Raw genomic sequence first — 19239 nt, 5'->3', positions numbered from 1 at the left:
TCCTCTCCACCTATCTTCTCTGTCCATCTTTGATCCGCCTCCCCCTCTCTCCCTATTTATTTCAGAACCCTCTCCCCATCCCCCTCTCTGATGAAGGGTCCAGACCTGAAACGTCAGCTTTTGTGCTCCTGAGATGCTGCTTGGCCTACTGTATTCATCCAGCTTCACGCTTTGTTCACTTGCTGTAAAAAGCTTTTGAAATCTTGAGGTGGTAAAGCACACTACACAAAGGACTGTTTGCTTTTTAGTCTCCAGACACCCGCTGGCATAATGTTACAATTTTGCTTCACAATTGCTCTATGCTTCATGTTCACATGTTGATGGATTACTTTTGTTTCTGTTTTTCATGTCAATCACCTGGAGGGGGCAATGTCGTGGCTGCCATTGGCTCGTCAGTTTTACTGGATCCTGAATATGGAGCGAATCTCAGCGACAGTCAGGTTGAATGGACGTTCAAAAACAGCAGTGGAAAACTGCTTACTATTTTGGATTACATACCAAATTCTCCAGTACAGAAACCAAATAAACACTACCATTCCCGTTTACGTTTTAATGCATCCAATGGATCAATAATGGTAGACAGTCTAAAACCGAGTGACCAAGGAGTATATACCATCACAGTGAATGGTACCTGGAACAGGAGCATGGATCTGAAACTCATTGGTAAGTGATTTCAATACTTTATCACTTTGAAAATGACGTACGTTTCAAATCATGAAGCAGTTTTGAGGACTCTGTCATTGAATTGGGACACGAATAAGCGATTCAGCTGTTCGGACCTGTTCTACCATTCCATGGTTGATCTGTGCCTGGTTTCCATTGACCTGCTTCATGCCTTTCTGCCAGCTCCATGACCCAGCGGGAAACCTATTGATCTCGTCTGGAAAATTTCGACTGACCCCAGTAGTCAATTTCACAATTCTTCCTATGGTGGGATTGGGAGGGGGGAATACTTAAATGATATGTGTGTAAAAGGGTCCAGCTGTAGCTTTTAAGATAATTCCATCTTGTTCTGGATTGTTCCATCAAGCAAACATATACTGCTTGCCTTCTTTCAAGACTAAATAAAAGCCACTGATCAGGATGGAAGAAAAAACTGACAGACATTGACCGTCGGCTTCTGTTGTCCTGCTGTACCTGTCATTCCATCATTGAGGAATTCCTTGGGAATTGTGACTTGTGATTTGTTACTGTACTAGTCACCATAATCCTGGAGGCTGCTCTCTCATTGAGACAGAGAGATGAGTTTTACCTCAGGGAAGGAGCAAGGTTGAGAAAGTGGGATCTTCATGGTGACATTAGCTAAATATAGGAATTGAACCCATGTCCATTGGCATCACGCTGCACCCAAAGCAACTGCCCTGCCAACTGAGCTAACCACTTTCCTACCAATCTAGCTATGTAATGCAGAGTGATGCCAACAGCGTGAGTTCATTACGAAGGTCCCATGTTCTTGACCCAATCCCCCTCTGTGGTGAGGTGACCCTCGGATTAAACCACCAACGATCAACCAGCTTTCTCTTTCTTTCTTTCTTTCTCTATCTCTCTCTCTCTCTCTCTCTCTCTCTCCCCCTCTCTCTCTCTCTCCCTCTCTCTCTCTCTCCCTCCCTCCCTTCCCTCTCTCTCGCTCTCTCTCCCTCCCTCCCTCCCTCCCTCTCTCTCGCTCTCTCTCTCTCTACTGAAAGCGCAAACCATAGAAACATGGAAAATAGATGCAAGAGTAGGCCATTCAGCCCTTCGAGCCTGCACCACCATTCAATAAGACCATGGCTGATCATGAAATTTCAGTATCCCATTCCCACTTTCTTTCCATACGCTTTGATCTCTAGCCACAAAGGCCAGACCCAGCTCCCTCTTGAATATATCTAATAAACTAGCCCCTCGCATTCTATGGTAGAGAATTCCACAGGTTCACAACTCTGAGTGAAGTGTGAAGGATGGTATGATGTAATTACGTCATACAGCACAAAACCAGACCTTTTGTTCCAACTAGTCCATGCTGACCATGTACCCAGACAAAACTAGTCCCACCTGCCTGCTCCTGGCCCATTACCCTCCAAGCCTTTCCTAACTCATGTACTTATCCAAATGTCTTTTAAACATTGTAATTGTCACCATATCTGCCATTTCCTCAGGAAGTTCATGCCACGCGCAAACAACCCTCTGTGTAAAAAAAATTTGCCCCCACATCTTTTGTCTTGTCTCGACTTAAAAATGCGACCCTAATCTTGAAATGCCCCACTGCAGGGAAAAGACACCTACCATGAAACATATCTAGAGATAGTAGGAGCTGCAGATGCTGGAGAATCTGAGATGACAAGGTGTAGAGCTGGATGAACACAGCAGGCCAAGCAGCATCAGAGGAGCAAGAAGAGCTCCTCTGACTCTGCTTGGCCTGCTGCGTTCACCCAGCTCTACACCTTGTTATCTCATGAACCATATCTATACCCCTCACTATTTTATAAACTTTCAGAAGGCCACCTCTCAACCTCCTGTGCTCCAGTGAAAAAAGTCCCAACATATCCATGTCTCTTTATAACTCATGCCTTTGATACCTGGCAACATCCTTTTTATTGTAGTCGTGAGCTGGTTTGTAAATGTCCTTTAGGGGAGGAAACTTGCATCCTTACCTGGTCTGACCTACACGTGACTCCAGACCCACAGCAATGTGGATGACTCTTAACTGCTTTCTGAGCGAATGGGGATGGGCAATAAATGCTGCTTATCCAGTGATGCCCTCGTCCTCTCAATGAATAAAGAAAAAATAATCAGACCGATAGAAGTTTTTAACAGAGGTGTGAAGGAGGGAGGGGTAGAAGTAGATAGTAACAGGATTGAAAATGAATGTCACATTTATTACTTTTCGATCATGCTCCTTGATTTAATAAATCTGAACAATGATACCAATGAGCTTAATAGAAGAGGCTGTGAGGAGTTAAGACCATAAAACCTAGGAGCAGAAATTAGGCCATTCGGCCCATTGAGTCCGCTCCGCCATTCAATCATGGCTGATAAGTTCCACAAACCCATTCTCCTGCCTTCTCCCCGTAACCTTTGATCCCCTTGATAATCAAAAACCTGTCTATCTCAGTCTTAAATGTACTCAATGACCTAGCCTCCACAGCCTTCTGTGGCACTGAATTCCATAGATTCACCGCTCTCTGGCTGAAGAAGTTTCTCCTTATCTCCATTCTAAAAGCTCTTCCCTTTACTCTAAGGCTGTGCCCTTGGGCCCTAGACTCTCCTACCAATGGAAGCATCTTCCCAACATCCACTTCGTCCAGGCCTTTTGGTATTTTGAAAGTTTCAATTGGACCCCCAGCCACCCCAATCCTTCTAAAAGGAGTTGGAATTCAGACAGAGTCTGTGGACCTATTGCACAGTGAAAGGTTCCACTGAAGGTTCACACTTGTCTGTTGCAGCAACAGTTTGTCTCCACCAGCTATTCAGTTGGGACTATTCCCAAATTGAGCCGATGGGTTCTGCCCGGGTTCGGGAGCGATGACAGTGTTTGTGGTCTGGCATCAGGCTGATAGAAGAGAAAGGTGGAACTGCAATGGGGAGGACATTCTGTCTTGCCTGAGGGCAGTGATGCAAGGATCCAGGGCTGAACTTCACACCTGTCCACCAGCATGTCCCGCATAAAACACAGTGCCCACTGCTTTCATAGAATCCTTACAATGTGGAAGCAGGCCATTTGGCCCATTGAGCCCACACTGACCCTTGGAAGAGAATCCCACCCAGACTCACCCCCTACCCTATTCCTGGGCACTAGAGGTAATTTGGCCTGGCCGATCCACCAAGACTGCAGGAGGAAACCAGAGCAAGCCCATGCAGACACAGGGAGAATGTGCAAACTCCAGACAGGCAGTTGCCTGAGGGTGGAATTGAACCCAGGTCCCTGGCACTGTGAGGCAGCAGTGCTAACCACTGATCCACTGTGCTGCCCCTTCCTCAACTTTACTCCCATTCTGTGGAATACAACAGACACGTCAGGTGGCCCATGAGCTCCCATTTGAGCCCACTGAGGCCCTTAAGTGGCTAATAATGCTGCAGATAAAAGAACCAATGCATGCCAGTGAGGATGGGGATGATATGTGATGGGACAGGGTGGGAGCAATGTAATTTTAGACGTGTTGAAGGACAGAGGTTGGGAGACTAGCCAGGAGAGCGTTAGAATAAAGGAGTTTTTATTAAAATTCATTCACAGGATGTGGGGTACGCTTGCTAAGCCAGCATTTATTGCACTATCTCTACTTGCCTGGAGAACAGTTAAAACTTGTGCACGTTGCTAGAGCAACATGTAGTCCAGACCAGGTAAGGATGGCCAATTTCCTTTCTGGAAGGACATCAGTGAACCAGATGCTTTTAAGACAACTGACGGAGGTTACAATGTCGGCAGTTAATTTCAGATTTTAGGAAGGAAATTGAATTCCAGTTTCACCATCTACCATGGTGGCATTCTATGCTGTGTCCCTCAGAACAACAGACTGGGGTTCGGGATGATAGACCTTATCACTGGGCTACCACCTCCCCTACCTTAGTGGGAGAGAGGGGGCCGAGAATTTCAGCAGAAGTAGGGATACAGCAGGGCTATGTTGGAGGTGTACAGACTTTGTGATTGGTTTATGAGTGTGGGATTTTTCAGCCTCACCGAATCGACAAGGGTAAATGGTATGTAAAATTAACCCTGCGAGAGGCATGAAGTCAGATTCCTGCTGCTGAGACAGGTGGGGGGGGGGGCGATGGATGTGTCACCAGCGGGTCTAACACCTGGAGTGTGTGCACTACCTTATAAGGAATAGCTTAAGAGGCTCAGCCTGTATCCTCTGGAGTTTGAGAGTCCAAGGTAACTTAATTAAAACATTGGCTGGGACTGCCAGTGTGTTAAGGGAATTTGTCAAGTGTTTACATGAAAATTTTCTCATTTGTAAGCTAGAGGTGCTGAGTAGTCTACCAGAACCATTTGAGTAATAGCTTGGGAGGCCTTGGGTTTTTTTTGACACCTGAATGGGTGTGGTCAGCTCTTACAGATCAGGATTTCTGGGTTTTCCTTTAAGCAGAAGCCACTGGGATCTCAGAGTTGGAAGCTTTGGTGAATATCCCCTGGCTGCTGCTCTCTGAATTTTCTCTTGATTTTCTTTTTTGTTTCCTCCTGGGTTGGAGAACTGCATGTGAGAATCTGTGCCTAAGTTTCCTTTTTGCCAAAGGATGTGTTTATGAGATGTTACTATATTGGAACAGCTAATTAATAATAGTTACTGTCTCCACCTTTCTGATATTTTTCCAATCGTGTTAAGTTCTAAATTCCCTTTCCTTGGTTGTATTTTAACTTTAGTGTTTAAATAAGTTGTGTTTTGCTTAACATCGAGTAGCTTGGCATCTAGAACAGGCACTCCACATTTGCCTTTATAGATAAGACAATGCTAGAGTTACGCTACCTTCTTAAAATGTTTCAAAGGGTCTGGTCTGGCCCACAATACCTCATGCTCAGACCTGTTTACCTGAGTAATTATTCTTTGGCACAGAACCACTGGCAGAACCTTTGATCAAAGCTACCTTTGTGGATTCCGCTGTTGAACTGACCTGTCACATGACTGCAGGGAAAGCGAGCTCCATTCTGTGGAGGAAAGGTCCTGACTTGATAAGGAATGGCCAACATTATCAGTTAGTACAAAACAACAGCAAGTTGATCATTGTTAAAGCCACAAAAGCAGACTGTGACACCTACACCTGCACCGTGGAAAATATGTTCAGCAAGAGGAGCGATGCATATCATCTTATTTTACACAGTGAGTCATGTCTGGTAATTGGTTCCATTTCTCAGGTAAAAATGATATTCCACTATTGGGCCTGCACTAAGCCCCAACAAAGAGACCCTTGAGTATAGGAGTTGGGATGTCGTAACGCAATTGTACAGGACATTGGTGAGGCCTCTTCTGGAGTACTGTGTCCAAGTCTTTTTGCCCCATTATAGGAAAGATATTTCTCAAGCTGGTGAGGGTTCAGAAAAGATATACCAGAATGTTGCTGGGAACGGGGACTGTTTGAGTTATAAGCAGAGGCTGGTTAGGCTGGGACTATTTTCACTCAAGCATAAAAGGTCATCATTCAACCTTCTTCGAGGTTTAAGAAATCAAGTGGGGTATAGAAAAGGCATCCTTACCTGTGCGTGGGGGATTTCAAGACTAGGCGGCATATTTTTAAGGTGAGAGGGGAAAGATTAAAAAAAGTCATTGGGGCAGTTTTTTTTTACACAGGCAGTAGTTCGTATGTGAAATGAACTTCCAGAGGCAGTGTGTACAGTTACAACATTTAAAAGACATCTGGAGAAGTACATGAATACGAAATGTTTGGAGGGATATGGGCCAGGAGCAGGCAGGTGGGATGAGTTTAGTTTGAGATTACAGATGGCATCGACCAGTTGTACTGGGGCCTGTTTCCGTGCTGTATGTCTCTGTGTTACTAAAGATGTGAAAGTAGAAGCATGATATATTTTCATGCCAGGAAAAATTAGTAGGATGGAGGTTTGTAGACGGATACCTGAATTTTCACACACAGACAAGGAGCCTTTCCCTGTACTGTTACAAAATTACCAGCAGAGGCCAAACTCCATTCCCAAACATGGCCCCATCATTTTCCCAGGGAATAGGGTTCAAACCTGTATCTTTGTGATTCACAAAGGCAGTTTCATGTGTAAAAGTATAGCTGTCTCAGGCTAATGGGATGTCCAAAACACAACTTCTGCACTTTAGATCTCATAGGAGAAGTTCTGAAGTTCTTTAGAGTAGTAGGATCTCCTTTTGGAGAAGTAATGAGCATTTTGAATATTGTCCTTGGGAGAAGGCCAAGGTTTATTTTTGAAAAGGTAAAGTGCACTTTATGAAAAGTCAGGAGGTCTTTTGGATTGTTAAAGCAGACATGAAAATCTGTCACAAGTACATGAACTCGGTGGATTTGCCAAAAGAACGGACAAGATATTTAACAGGATACAAGGTAAGAGACCCATCAAAAGAACTGTCAGATGAAACCAGTTGCTAATTTGTCACTTTGATCTCCTGTCCTTTAACTAGTTAAAAAATCTGCGGTCTTCTTTAAAAATACTCATGTTTCACTCTGTCTGTAGACACAGGCCCTAGGCTATCATTGCGGGATTACTAATAGTGACTAATTTCACAAATTGTCATTATTAGAGTGGGGTGCTCATCTGTTCAACGTTTTAATCACAGTTCACAGTGGTTACAGTTACTGAAGCTGGACTATGAATTCAGAAGTTTGTGTTTATGAGGGATGAACAGGAGTTAAATATTGTGAGCATTATTTAATCAGCAAGTTGTGAAAAAAAGATTATGTTTGATTTGGATAAATGCAATGTGTTGCATTTTGGTAAGATTAACCAGGGCAGGACTTACACAGTTAAGGGTGGGTCCCTAGGGAGTTTAGTTGACCAGAAAGACCTAGGAGTTCAAGTACGTTGCTCCTTGAGACCTGAGCCCCACGCTTGCCTTCATTGCTTAGAACACTAAATGTAGGGTTCGGTTCAACAGGGTGTTGGTGAGAACACTTTTGGAGTAATGTGTACAATTGTAGTCGCTCTGTCAAAGTAAGTAAATTATTAACTGGAAAGAGATGTGTGGAAGAGATTTTGTAAGGAAGCTACTGGAGAGTTTGAGTGATAAGGAGGGACTGGATAGGCTGGGGCACTGCTCACTGGAGTGTAGAAGGTTGAAGGGTGACCTTGTAGATGTTTAGAAAATCACAAGGGGCATAGAAAGCAAAGGTCTTTTCCCTAGATTAGTGGAGTTCAAAACTAGAGGACATAATTTTAAGATGAAATAAGGAAGATTTAAAAGGGACCTGAGAGGCAACTTTTTCACACAGAACGTGGTTCATATGTGGAATGAACTGCCACAGAGAGTGCTAGATGCAGGTTTAGTTACAGCAATTAAAGGACATTTAGGCAGGTACATGAATAGGAAGAGTTTAGAGGGATATTGACCAAATACTGGCAAGTGGGACGTGATTAATTTTGGAAATCTGATCGGTAAGGATGAGGTGGACCGAAGAGTCTGTTTCTGTGCTGTAAGACTCACTGACTCTAAATACATCAACTGACACAACAATTATTCAATCTCATCATTGGTCCTGAGGTTTCTCCAAATTGGATACTTTTTGAGGTTTTATGGTAGATTTAAGGGAAGAGGATAAGGAATGGACATGGCCTGTCATGACTGTTTGGTGTAGGGGTTATAAAGAGCCATGGAGAGTAGATTGAGGGCATGAACTGGCATTGGTTGGCATGGATGGGACACGGGGAATGGTGACGGGGAGTGAGGGATGAAGTCAGCTTTCACTTATCTTATTTTCGCATCTTCAAAAACAATGCACTGGAGCACCGGGGCCAGACTTGCAGCCATTACACCTCCACACCCAGAAGCCTCCGAGTTCCTTGTCACGTTGTCTGGGACGGCTCCCGCTTTCACCTACGTCTTAGTACGAAAATCCAACCGTTGGTGGTGCTTTTAAACAGGTTGGGTCTGTGGGGCTGGGAAATGTCCTGGCTCTCCATTCATGACCTGGGGCGAAACAAAAAGATCAAGCCTGCAATCTCTTGATGCAAACCTTTGGCATCTGCTGAGAACGTGAATGGAGAAGATCACAGTTTAAAGTTCAGATCCTCCTCCAGAATGCAGCAGGTTGCCCAATACCAGAAATTGATGCGGTCCCAGATTATTGAGTCAAAGTATGTTATTGAGATAGGTCGGGAAGACCTTAGTACTATTTCTAAACGTGTGTCCGTCATGTTGAAACAGAATAAGCCTGGTGGGGGAGGTGTTCTATCTGTAACATGCAGGATCCATGAGAAGCACGACTTTAAGGCAAAGCAGACCTTGTTTGAAATTTGCAAATTGCTTTCAAAGTAGCATGAGCTGAAAATAAATCTTCTGTTTCAGGTACTCAACTGCTACATGACTGTGCAAGGATACTATCTATCATTGCTTTGGCTGCTGCTGCTGCAGCATTGATTTGTGAAATAATCGCATTCTTCCTTAAGGTCAAAACAGAATGTAAGCAAAAGTATTGAAAGTTTTCAAAACTGTCGTGATGTAATAATAGAGGCTATGAATTATCTAAATGTGACCCTTACAAATTTCAATTTCTGGCTGTTTTTATAGAATATTAATTTCACTGTGGCAACATTCCTTGCTCAAGAAATGTTGATTAGAATTTGCTTACAGTTCCAGGTCTTCACCTTCTTCAAAATCTACTCCAAATCTTGCAGTTTCTTCTCCTTAGTGGTGCATTTGGTTGCTGGATCTACGCTGAAGGTACAATATACTGTCCTGTTTCTTTGCTCCTAATTAAAGGTCAGTCAAGATTTACCCCAAGTGATAGACTGCTCTGGAACTGAATCATCAGATATTCTCAAACTGTGCCTCCCAACCCAGTTGCCACTTCTTCTGTTGGGCAGAAGATGCAAAAGCATAAACACACATATCGACAGATTCAAGAACAGCTTCTTCCCCGCTGATATTGGACTTCCAAATGGACCACTCAAATTTTAAATTTAATGTTGATGTTGCTGTTTATTCGCCTTCTCTGCAGCCATAACATTGTATTCCTCTCTCTGTTCTTTTAGCCTGATGCACTTTGCATGGTATGATCTATCCATACTGCAAGCAAAACAAAACTTTTCACTGTATCTAGGTACATGTGACAATAATAAATCAAATAAAATCCAGCACAAAATGCCAGTTTGTGAGCTTATGATCAAAAATTGTTCATAATCTCCAGAGCTATGGGCCAAGAGTTGGAAAATGTGATAAATGTAATCAGATCTTTGTTGACTGGCCTGGGCACAATGGGTTGAATGGCCTGCTTTGTGCTGTAAGGATCTGAGTCTCCCTTTGCATATGACCAGGGTGACTTTAGGCAATCAACAGGATGGCAATAGGATGGGTGCTTTCTGTGCCCTTCTGTTTGTGTGTTAGTTGTAACTGGGTTATACATCTGTACCATACATTATTGCCTCTGGGAGCTGTTGAATTTGAGTGGTGTGAAATCAGGAATGATGGCATGTTGCACAATTACAAATCACTTCCCTACACTGTCTAATTATAAATGCACAAAAGATTCCCCATTGGTTTCTCTGAATGAGTAATTTACTCAGCGATTCATCTGGATTCCAGCCCAGAGATAACCATTTGGACCAGCTGATCCATTCTAGCATTTATGGTCGACATGAGCCTCGTCTCTATCCTTTTTACCTTATCCGGTCACAATCTCCTTCACATGATTTAACTGTAGTGACTCTATACTCCTCTTTTTAAAATTCTCTTTGGGTAAAGAATATTCGTCTGAATTCCTGCAGAATTTGTTGATTATACCGTATTTATGACTTTCAATTTTGCCTCCGCTACGAATGGAAACATTGTTATTGCAGTTATCAAAAAAAAACACAGCCTTTCCTGATAATTGTAACCTTTACATAATGGTTATAATTCTTGTGAATTTCTTCTGCACCCTCACCAGTGACTCTGTCATTGTTTCTGAGATGATTGTGATTCCAAATGTGGTTCACTCTTCGTTCAATATACGCTTGATATAACCTCTCAGTTTTTGAATTGAATTCCTCTGGAAATTGAACCCTTATTAACTTAGAGCCTTGAGTGTAAGTGATTGGTGATTCTGCACTCCCTTTGCTGCTGCAGCCTTTTTTCGACTTGCATTTTCCAATCAGTTTGTCGTCTCCTCCTTCTTTCACAGAAATTTAACAACATGCTATCCCTTATGCCACTCACTCCCAAACTCCACATGTTGGGACAATAATCATGACCCATATCAAAATATGTTTGACAATCTCAATATTCTACCTCTGCATTAGCATGGGTTGTAAAAATGCCCACAGACAGTTATTTGTATGCTGCATATTCTTATTTTGAAGGTAGGATTAAATAGAAATGGTTTTTATTCTGTAACTTACAAATTGACTTAATTTTGTTCACATTTTCTTCCCGAAATAGGGCCCACTGAAACCACAGTGATCATATTGATGCTTTTAGTACTCCTGTTAGTAGGAGTAGTACCTTCAACTTGGAGTGTGAAGGTCTGTGATACAAAAATGTTGAGCAAGATCTGGATTGTTAAACGTAAGTTCAGGTACAAATTACATATTTGTAGGGCACAGCAAAACCCTCATTTAGTGGGGGTGGAGAATTACTGAGAGTAGGATTCAGTGACATGGAAGGAATGTAGAGATTAATGAGGCAGCCTGCTCAATGGATTGGCTCAGATTCAGACCTCGTGACCTCCAGGAAACATTGGGAGGCAAGTGGATGATGATTCAGGAAGCACCCGAGTGTGTGGGTTGGCAGTGTCCGCCGTCCGTAGTGTGCAGCTCTGAGAGATACAGCCTGACAGCTTCTTTGGAAATCCCTTTGACTGAAATAACTGCAAGGACATTGCATAATACATACTCCCATTTTTGTTTTGCTTTTATGTAAAAAGTCACATGTTTTTCATTTGACTGGAAACTGAACTGGAAGTTGGACCACTTTCATTCAAAACCAGAAGAGTTTCACAACTCACCATAACTGTTGTAACTTCTTGGGCTGTGCCCTACAATGTTGCTTTTGGAAACATCAAAGGTGGGCATTTGAGACTGAATGGCACAAGAATCTTTCGAGCTAAAGTGATTCTGCCAGGAAATAACTTTCCGATTTGTTGAGAAGCTGTAAGTGCTGTAGAGTGTGTGGAGAATATCCAGCCCGGAGACAGCATCCTCTCATGTTCTCTGTCTCTTTCTTCTTATCTGGAGAAAAAGACAGAAAACCTCAGAACATTTGAAGGAAAGAATTTCATACACAAAAAGATCTAAGTTCATCTGCTCAGCCTTTGAATTGAGAGATGACCATCAATAGATATTTAGTGGCTTTACACTATTGTAAAAATCAAAAGGATTTGAGAGAGAAAGGATTTTCCACATTGTAGCCGCAAATCTGTTCTTTGAAATGTTGTTTATCCCATCCATGTTCTTTTCTACTCATAGTTTATGTGTTAACTATTTATTTTCTGTCTGTCTTCATCATGTTTGAAAGTTTGTGTATATTTGGGAGAGGGCTTGAAGCAGCTTGAAAGGGAAATCTTTTGCTTTCAATCTTCCTGTTGAAGTTAAGTGTGACACAATAATTAAAGACATTTTAATTTTCACTGAAGCCACCTGTTGTGACTTACTCTTGTCCAGGGTAGTTGTCAGGCAAATTGGGTTTGTGTGTCTGATGGGCATCTTTATGTATTTGTATGGTTTTGAGCCAACTTGTGGAACACTGAAAAACTATTCCCAGTTGAGCCATGATGATTATTTACAGAAACATCCTGAACTTGTTTTGGATCCATATTTGCGTAATTAGATTGATCCATTATGGATGCAGGCGTTCACCAGGGTAGCCAAAAACCATTGAGCAGCAAGGTGGGTCAGTGGGTTAGCAGTGCTGCCTCACAGCGCCAGGGACCCAGGTTTGATTCCACCCTCGGGTGACTGTCTGTGTCACATTCTCCCTGTGTCTGTGTGGGCTTTCTCAGGGTACTCCAGTTTCCTCCCGCAGGCCAAAGGTGTGCAGGTGTGGATTGGCCGTGCTAAATTGCCCATAGTACACAGGGATGTGTAGATGAGGTGGGTTATAGTGCTATGGATCTGAATGGGATGCTGTGAGGACCGATGTGGACTTGTTGGGCTGAAGGGCCTGTTGGCACGCTGTAGGGATTCTATCCATAAAGGGCTGACAGAAGGAGTGCCCATGCCACCAGCTGTGGATTATGTGAAAAACCCGGGTACCCAGAAATTGGTACCTAAGGTGATTGATTTTATTCCCAAGAAACAGATAAAGTGTACAAACATGTGCCTCAGTGTTTCTAAATATCTCCCATTGAACATAACCCAACCCATGTGCCAGAATGTCAGATTGGGTATTTGTTGCTCGTACTTTGAATGATGAGTTCGGTTGTCGGGTCTGGGGACGTCAGCTGGCTGATGTCAAATTTCACTTCCAAGTGTTATCACAGTTTCCTGTGCTCCATATAGTGGCAATGTACACAGAGCCCAGGATTGGAAGCATAGGTCAACAGGAGGCCAAAGAAATAGTGTGAGTTTCCTGAGAAAAGAGAACTGAACAGAGAGGTGCACACATCCATATTGAGGCCACTGGTTTATCTCTCTGCTGATTTTAAATGATTGGATACCTGGCAGACTGCTGGGGAGGTGCAGTTTGTTCTGCCCAATTTTCCTGTTAGCGCTAAATGCAGGCGATCCCATTATTTCAAACAAGATTATCATCCTTGTACTTTTCCTGAGTATCTGCACCTCCCAAGGTAAGGCAGAAGGAAGACAGCTCGGAATGTGTGCTGTGTGTGTGAGATGGGTGAGCACTGTTTGATTCTGTTTGATTCATTGCCAGCTTACCGTCTGATCCGAATGGTTGCTGAGAGTCCCCTGGGTGGAATCGTTGTGATCAGTCTGTCATGCTCGCTGATTGTGGCTACAGTGAGAAGAGCTGGTGAGTGTTCAAAGATAAAACTAGCCAATACATTCACTCCAGAAGTAACATACTGTCTGATAATGCAGTCATTTTTACCAAACTTCTCGTTCGAGAGTATTCAAACATGAGACGTTTACAGTGCAGGAGACCATTTGGTCCATTCTGTCAGTGTCAGCTTTTTGCGAGTTCTGTCCAAATCTAATCCACATTCTCAGTCTCTCCTTATTTCCCTGTATCACAGTCTGCATCAAATATTTATGCCATTTCCCTTGAAAGGCATCCTTACAGGTGAAAGATTCTGTGCTTCAAAAACCCGAGAGTACAGTTTCAGTGAGAACAGAAATTACAGAGCAGAAGCAGATCACTTTGGCCTAACTATCCCACTGTAGAACCTGCAATCTCTAGTTGAGTCACCAATCCATTCCTCCTCATCTAAATCTTATTGGCAAATTGTTCTGTTTAACTTCTTCCTCTAACACTTAAAAAGCTTCTTCTTACGTGTCCAGGTACTTTGTAGTCAACTTGTTCACTACTGGGGCAGGTGGGGCTTGTACCTAGGTCTCCTAGCTAAGAGATAGGGACATTACTTCTAAGTCATCTTTATGCATGTGTCAATGCTCACTTCAATGGCTACATATAGTAATGCGCTTTGTATTTCTCCATTCGCTGAGCAAGGAAAATTCCACAGAGTTTGATTTAATTTCTTGATTTCTATCTTGTATCGAGTTAACTTTCTCCCACAACAGCGAGTGCATTTTCTGAGTCTACCCTATCAACACTTGCTTTTAATAATTTTAATGATTTTAGGTAACCCATCATCAAAACGTCAATGGAAAATTCAAGTATGTGCTGATTCTACCAATTAAAATTAATGGATAGAAAATTGTGGCAGCCTGCCTCTGGATTTGCAAAAGTTGCTCCCAGTGAGTGTAGCTTTTGAAATTAGAAAGGATTCTGAATCATTAAGTATATAAGCAGTTGTAGTTTCCAAAATTTTATCACAGTTACCAGGAGTCAAAGACGCATGAATTAAAAAGGATTCTCGTTCACAGTACATTGGATGATGTGTTTTTTTTTAACCAGGATTACAAATTGTTCTGCTATAGTTCAAGTAATAGTATAATCTGAACTAGACCTAATGACAAGAAATACAGCATGAAGGTCTGAGAGCCTTTGTGGAGAGAGCAACTGAGTTAATGTTCCAAGACTAATATTATATTAGTTTGAACTCAGAGGTTTTCCAGCACACTGTTTATATATCTTATGGGTTCAGATAAAGATTACTATCCAAAGATGTGCAGGCTAGATGGATTGGCCATTCTAAATTGCCCATAATGTTCAGGGATGAGTAGATTAGGTGTCTTATAGAGGGATTGGGTCTGGATGGGACACCTGTCGATGCCTGATAGTGCGATGCCTATTATACTAACTGTACTGGAGATAATAATTCAAGCAGTTGAAAGTTCACAAGAACAATCCACAGTATGAAGGGATGATCTTATGAGCAAAAGCTAAACAGGTTGGGAATCTACTCATTGGAATTTAAAGGAATGAGAGGTGATCTCATTGAAACATATGGTATTCTTAAGGGGCTTGACATGGTAAATGCTGGGAAGATGTTATCTCATGGCAGAGTCTAGGACCAGAGGGGATAGTATCAGAACTATGAGACACCAATTTAAGTCTAAGGAACTCCGCCTTCTCTCAGAGTTGCCACAGAGAAGTACAGCTATATTTCAGGTTCACATAGATTCTTGATCAGAATGGGAATGAAAGGTAATGGAGAAAAAGCCACAAAGTGAATGCGAGGAACGTGGGGCTAAGAAATGTGGAACTGGAAAAGCACAGCGCATCAGACAGCATCCGAGGAGCAGGAAAGTCAACGTTTCAGACCGAAACCCTTCGTCAGGCTTGAAATTGACTTTCCTGATCCTCAGTTGCTGGCTGACCTGCTGTGCTTTTCCAGCTGCACACTTATTGACTCTAGCTTCGTGCACCTGAGGTCCTTACTGTTTCCAAGTGAAGAATGTGGGACCAGAAGTGATCTTTTTTGATTGGCAGAGCAGGCTCAGGGACTGTACGGCTTCCTCCTATTCTTATGGGCTCATGGACTAAGTCGGGAATTAGGTATTCCCAGTGGCGGTGGTACGGCAAAGCGCTTCTAATAAGGAACAAAAAAACAAAGTTGCTGGAAAAGCTCAGCAGGTCTGGCAGCATCTGTAGAGGAGAAAACAGAGTTAATGTTTCGGGTCTGGTGACTCTTCCTCAGAACTCAGAGTTCTTTTCATCTAACACTCAAATCATAAACTCTGTGGAATCTTCCTTGCTCAGAGAATGGAGAGATACAAAGCACATTACTATATGCAGCCATTGACAGATGTATAAAGATGACTTAGCAGTAATGTCCCTATCTCTTAGCTAGGAGACCTAGGTACAAGCCCCACTTGCCCCAGTAGTGAACAGGTTGACCTGGACACGTAAGAAAAAGCTTTTTAAGTGTTAGAGGAAAAGACATCTGCAGTTCTTTTCGTTTTTGCTTCTAATAAGGGTTCAGCTAATTTAAGTACTTTTAATAATTACAGTTCATGCATGTCTACGATTATATCTAACATAGGTAAAGGATGTGTGCCATCTGCCGATCGAAAATCAAGTTTAATTCTTGCTGGGGAAGTGCTGTTACCTTTACTTCCGATATGCTTTATATTTTACATCATATGTAAGTAATGTTACTGAAATTACCGATTGTTTGAAATCTACTGCCGCTGATACAGATGGACAGCCATCTAGTTCTGCCAGACACCATTTTTGCCTGAGGAGTGTCTGAGTGTGATTCACATGGGACAGAAAACCAATTTCCATAAGAACCATGAGTGTCCCATTCGTACAGACCCTATTTTGACTGTTGTGCATGCACGGACGTGTAGGGTGAAATTCACAAACAAAGTGGTCTTAAAGCACAGATGAGGTCTGTTGAACTGTCAGTGTTGAAAGTTCATTTAATCTCCTACCCTTGAAACGTTAAAAAAAAGTTCCAGCTGCAGCTGTCAACAATTGTTTTTTTTTAAAAATGCCTGCTGAGTTCTTTTGATTGATAGACCATCTGTTTGCAGTATCTCTTCCTGCTGTATTTGTTTGTGTGTCCCTAAGAATTGACCATTTGCAGCTTGGAGCCAATATTGATATGAACATTTAAAAGAACAGCAGAATTAGGATATTCAGCCCATCAAGTCTACTGTGCCATTTAATAAGATCAGAACTGATTTGAGCATAAGGGGAGGCCAAAGCCTAGTGGTATTATTGCTGGACTGTTAACCTAGAGACCTAGGTAATGTTCTGGGAAACTGGGTTCGAATCCTGCTCTTGCAGCTAGTGGAATTTGGATTTGATAAATATTTGGAATTAAGAGTCTAATGATGATCATAAACCCATCGCTGATTGTCAGGGAAAACCCCATCTGGCTCACTAATGTCCTTCAGGGAAGGAAACTGCCATCCTTACCTGGTTTGGCCTACATGTGACTCCATACCCACAGCAATGTGGTTGACTCTGAACTGCCCCCTGGGATAGGCAATAAATGCTACCCAGCCAGTGATGCTCCTATTCTGTGAATGAAAAAAAGCCCACCTACTGTTGATTAACTCCCACTCCTCATTTAGGATGAATCCATCTATTTTTGCCTTAAAACATTCAAATGGTCTGCTTTCAGCACCTTTGAGGACAAGAGTTCCAAAGACCAACAACTACCCATAGAAAAAAAAAGAGTTATCTCATCTCTGCCTTAAATAGGAAAACCCTTATGTTTAAACAGGGGTCCCTACCTCTATATTTTTCCACAAGAGGAAATTTCCTCTCTACGTTCACCCCACCAAGTATGCTAAGGGTTTTATATGGTTCGGTACAGGTTCTTCTGGGTTTCTTATGTGTTAGCGTACTCATATTTTCATAGGGGCTCTGAATCCAGAGATCCAGGTTATCATGGGCTCCAATGTCTCCATAAACTGTGGAATTTGAATTAAAAACATGGCCTGAAGTTTAAAAAAATGTCACAAATGGTGACCATTATTGTTTAGAAAAAAAAAATCCACCTGATTCATAACTGTTCTTGAGAGTTAGAAATCTCAAGTGACTCCAAATAAGCCACAAGCAGTTGACTCTTAAATGGTGGAGGAAGCCTCTCAGTTGTATTAAACTGTTAAAAAGTTTTAACAAGGAATGGATTCAGACAGACCACCTTGGACTGACTGAGGCACTAGAAATGAATCTGATCTTTGAGCATGACATTTCTTGAGTACTTCTGACAGAAGTCACATTTTGTTGATGCTTTTCATCCTACTCTCATCAGGACAGTTCTCAAGCATACCAATTTATGGGACTAGCTATAGATTAATACACAGGGCCCTGCCCTTTGCAACCAGAAAGAATATGGACATGCAGTGCCCCTGTTTAAACTTGACAAGATGAGTGGTAGCCAATTGCTAGTCTGTTTCTCAGGGAAATGCTACGACCAAACAGAGTTATCCAGCCTAGTTCACAGTTTGAGCAAAACTTGGCTGTTAACTGTCAATCATCATTGATTGGTACATCCCATGGTAATGCCTCGACAAATTGGAGTCTATTCATGAGCCAGTCGGCACTCTCCTCTCATGCAGTATAAATGCAGGTTTTCCTTTGAATTGCTATTTCTTACAAATGGTCCTGTTGAGCGAAAGATGGAGAGCTTCGAAGAAGTGTGTCTTTTTCAACAGTGCTCAAATTGTGTACTAACAAATGAATGCTCTTCCAATGTTTCTGTGAAATTGGTTTGTCTACCACTTCAGAAAATCCATTAAAATAAGCAGGTTAATAATACAATGGGCAAGGTGTTTTTTGTAAAAGCTATTATTCCTTATTGGGCTGTATGGTTAAGTCTGATGCAGGAAAAAAAGTTCCAGATGATATTCCAAACATCTATATATTGAAAATCTTTGCCCAAGTAATTTCTCCTGCAATATAATGCATTGTGTGTTCCCCATAAACAGACTGCAACAGGAAGATGTGGGCCACAGGAAACCAAACGACAAGTAACACTGTAAGAGAACTTGATAAAATCAAAGTTTAAGTATCACATCTCGGTTAGAAATGCAGCTTTTGTTTTCAATCTTCATGTAAATAAGTGTTCCTGTAGTTTTCACACGTTACTGTAGATAGAAGTGGAAGATTCTGTTTTGTTTCGGTCTTAGAGGCTCTAGTATCTCCTCAGCAAAATGCATATCACTCGGCTTTCTGCAGGTGGAACTGTATGGTCCTAGTGATACACACACAGGTGGATTGTCGAGTAGTAGAGTTCTTCTACGCAGAAAGTGTGAGGTTGAATTAATAACAATGTCACACTCTAGAAAGTTGAAATTTATCATTTGGAAATTGCAGCACAAATAATCTATTGGAATGAAATTGAACTTTAGATTGTGGAAGTACAATACTTTACAGTGTGGAAGTAGGTCACTCGGACAAAGAGCATCCCACCCAGAAGCACCCCCTCCCATCTACCCTATTCCTATAGCCCTGTATTTCCCATGGCTAATCCACCTAGCCTACACATCTTTGGGATGTGGGAGGAAACTCTCACTGAGATAGAGAGAATGTGCAAACTCCACACAGACAGTCACCTGAGGGTAGAATTGACCCTGAGCCTCCGAGCCAAAGAAGCCAGAAACTGATTGAAATT

At 42.2% G+C, this 19239-nt stretch overlaps 1 protein-coding gene across 3 annotated transcripts in view; it reads left to right on the top strand.

The window, feature by feature from the left end:
* The window catches only part of LOC125446599 (hepatic and glial cell adhesion molecule-like), a 33686-nt gene that overhangs the window by 11794 nt on the left and 2653 nt on the right, over positions 1-19239 (top strand). For 2 of the 3 annotated variants that reach the window (XM_048520301.2, XM_048520302.2), the window contains exons 2-9: positions 364-663; positions 5529-5792; positions 8955-9068; positions 9240-9329; positions 11025-11150; positions 13455-13553; positions 16150-16251; positions 18554-18603. In XM_048520301.2, the coding sequence (XP_048376258.1) occupies positions 364-663; positions 5529-5792; positions 8955-9068; positions 9240-9329; positions 11025-11150; positions 13455-13553; positions 16150-16251; positions 18554-18603 (1145 nt within the window). The remainder of the gene's footprint in view (positions 1-363; positions 664-5528; positions 5793-8954; positions 9069-9239; positions 9330-11024; positions 11151-13454; positions 13554-16149; positions 16252-18553; positions 18604-19239) is intronic. The other variant, XM_048520303.2, reaches the window with a different exon arrangement.

This window comes from Stegostoma tigrinum, chromosome 34 (genome assembly GCF_030684315.1).
Source record: "Stegostoma tigrinum isolate sSteTig4 chromosome 34, sSteTig4.hap1, whole genome shotgun sequence".
NCBI classification, from domain to species: Eukaryota; Metazoa; Chordata; class Chondrichthyes; order Orectolobiformes; family Stegostomatidae; genus Stegostoma; species Stegostoma tigrinum.
This window is presented reverse-complemented; position numbering and strand designations above follow the sequence as displayed.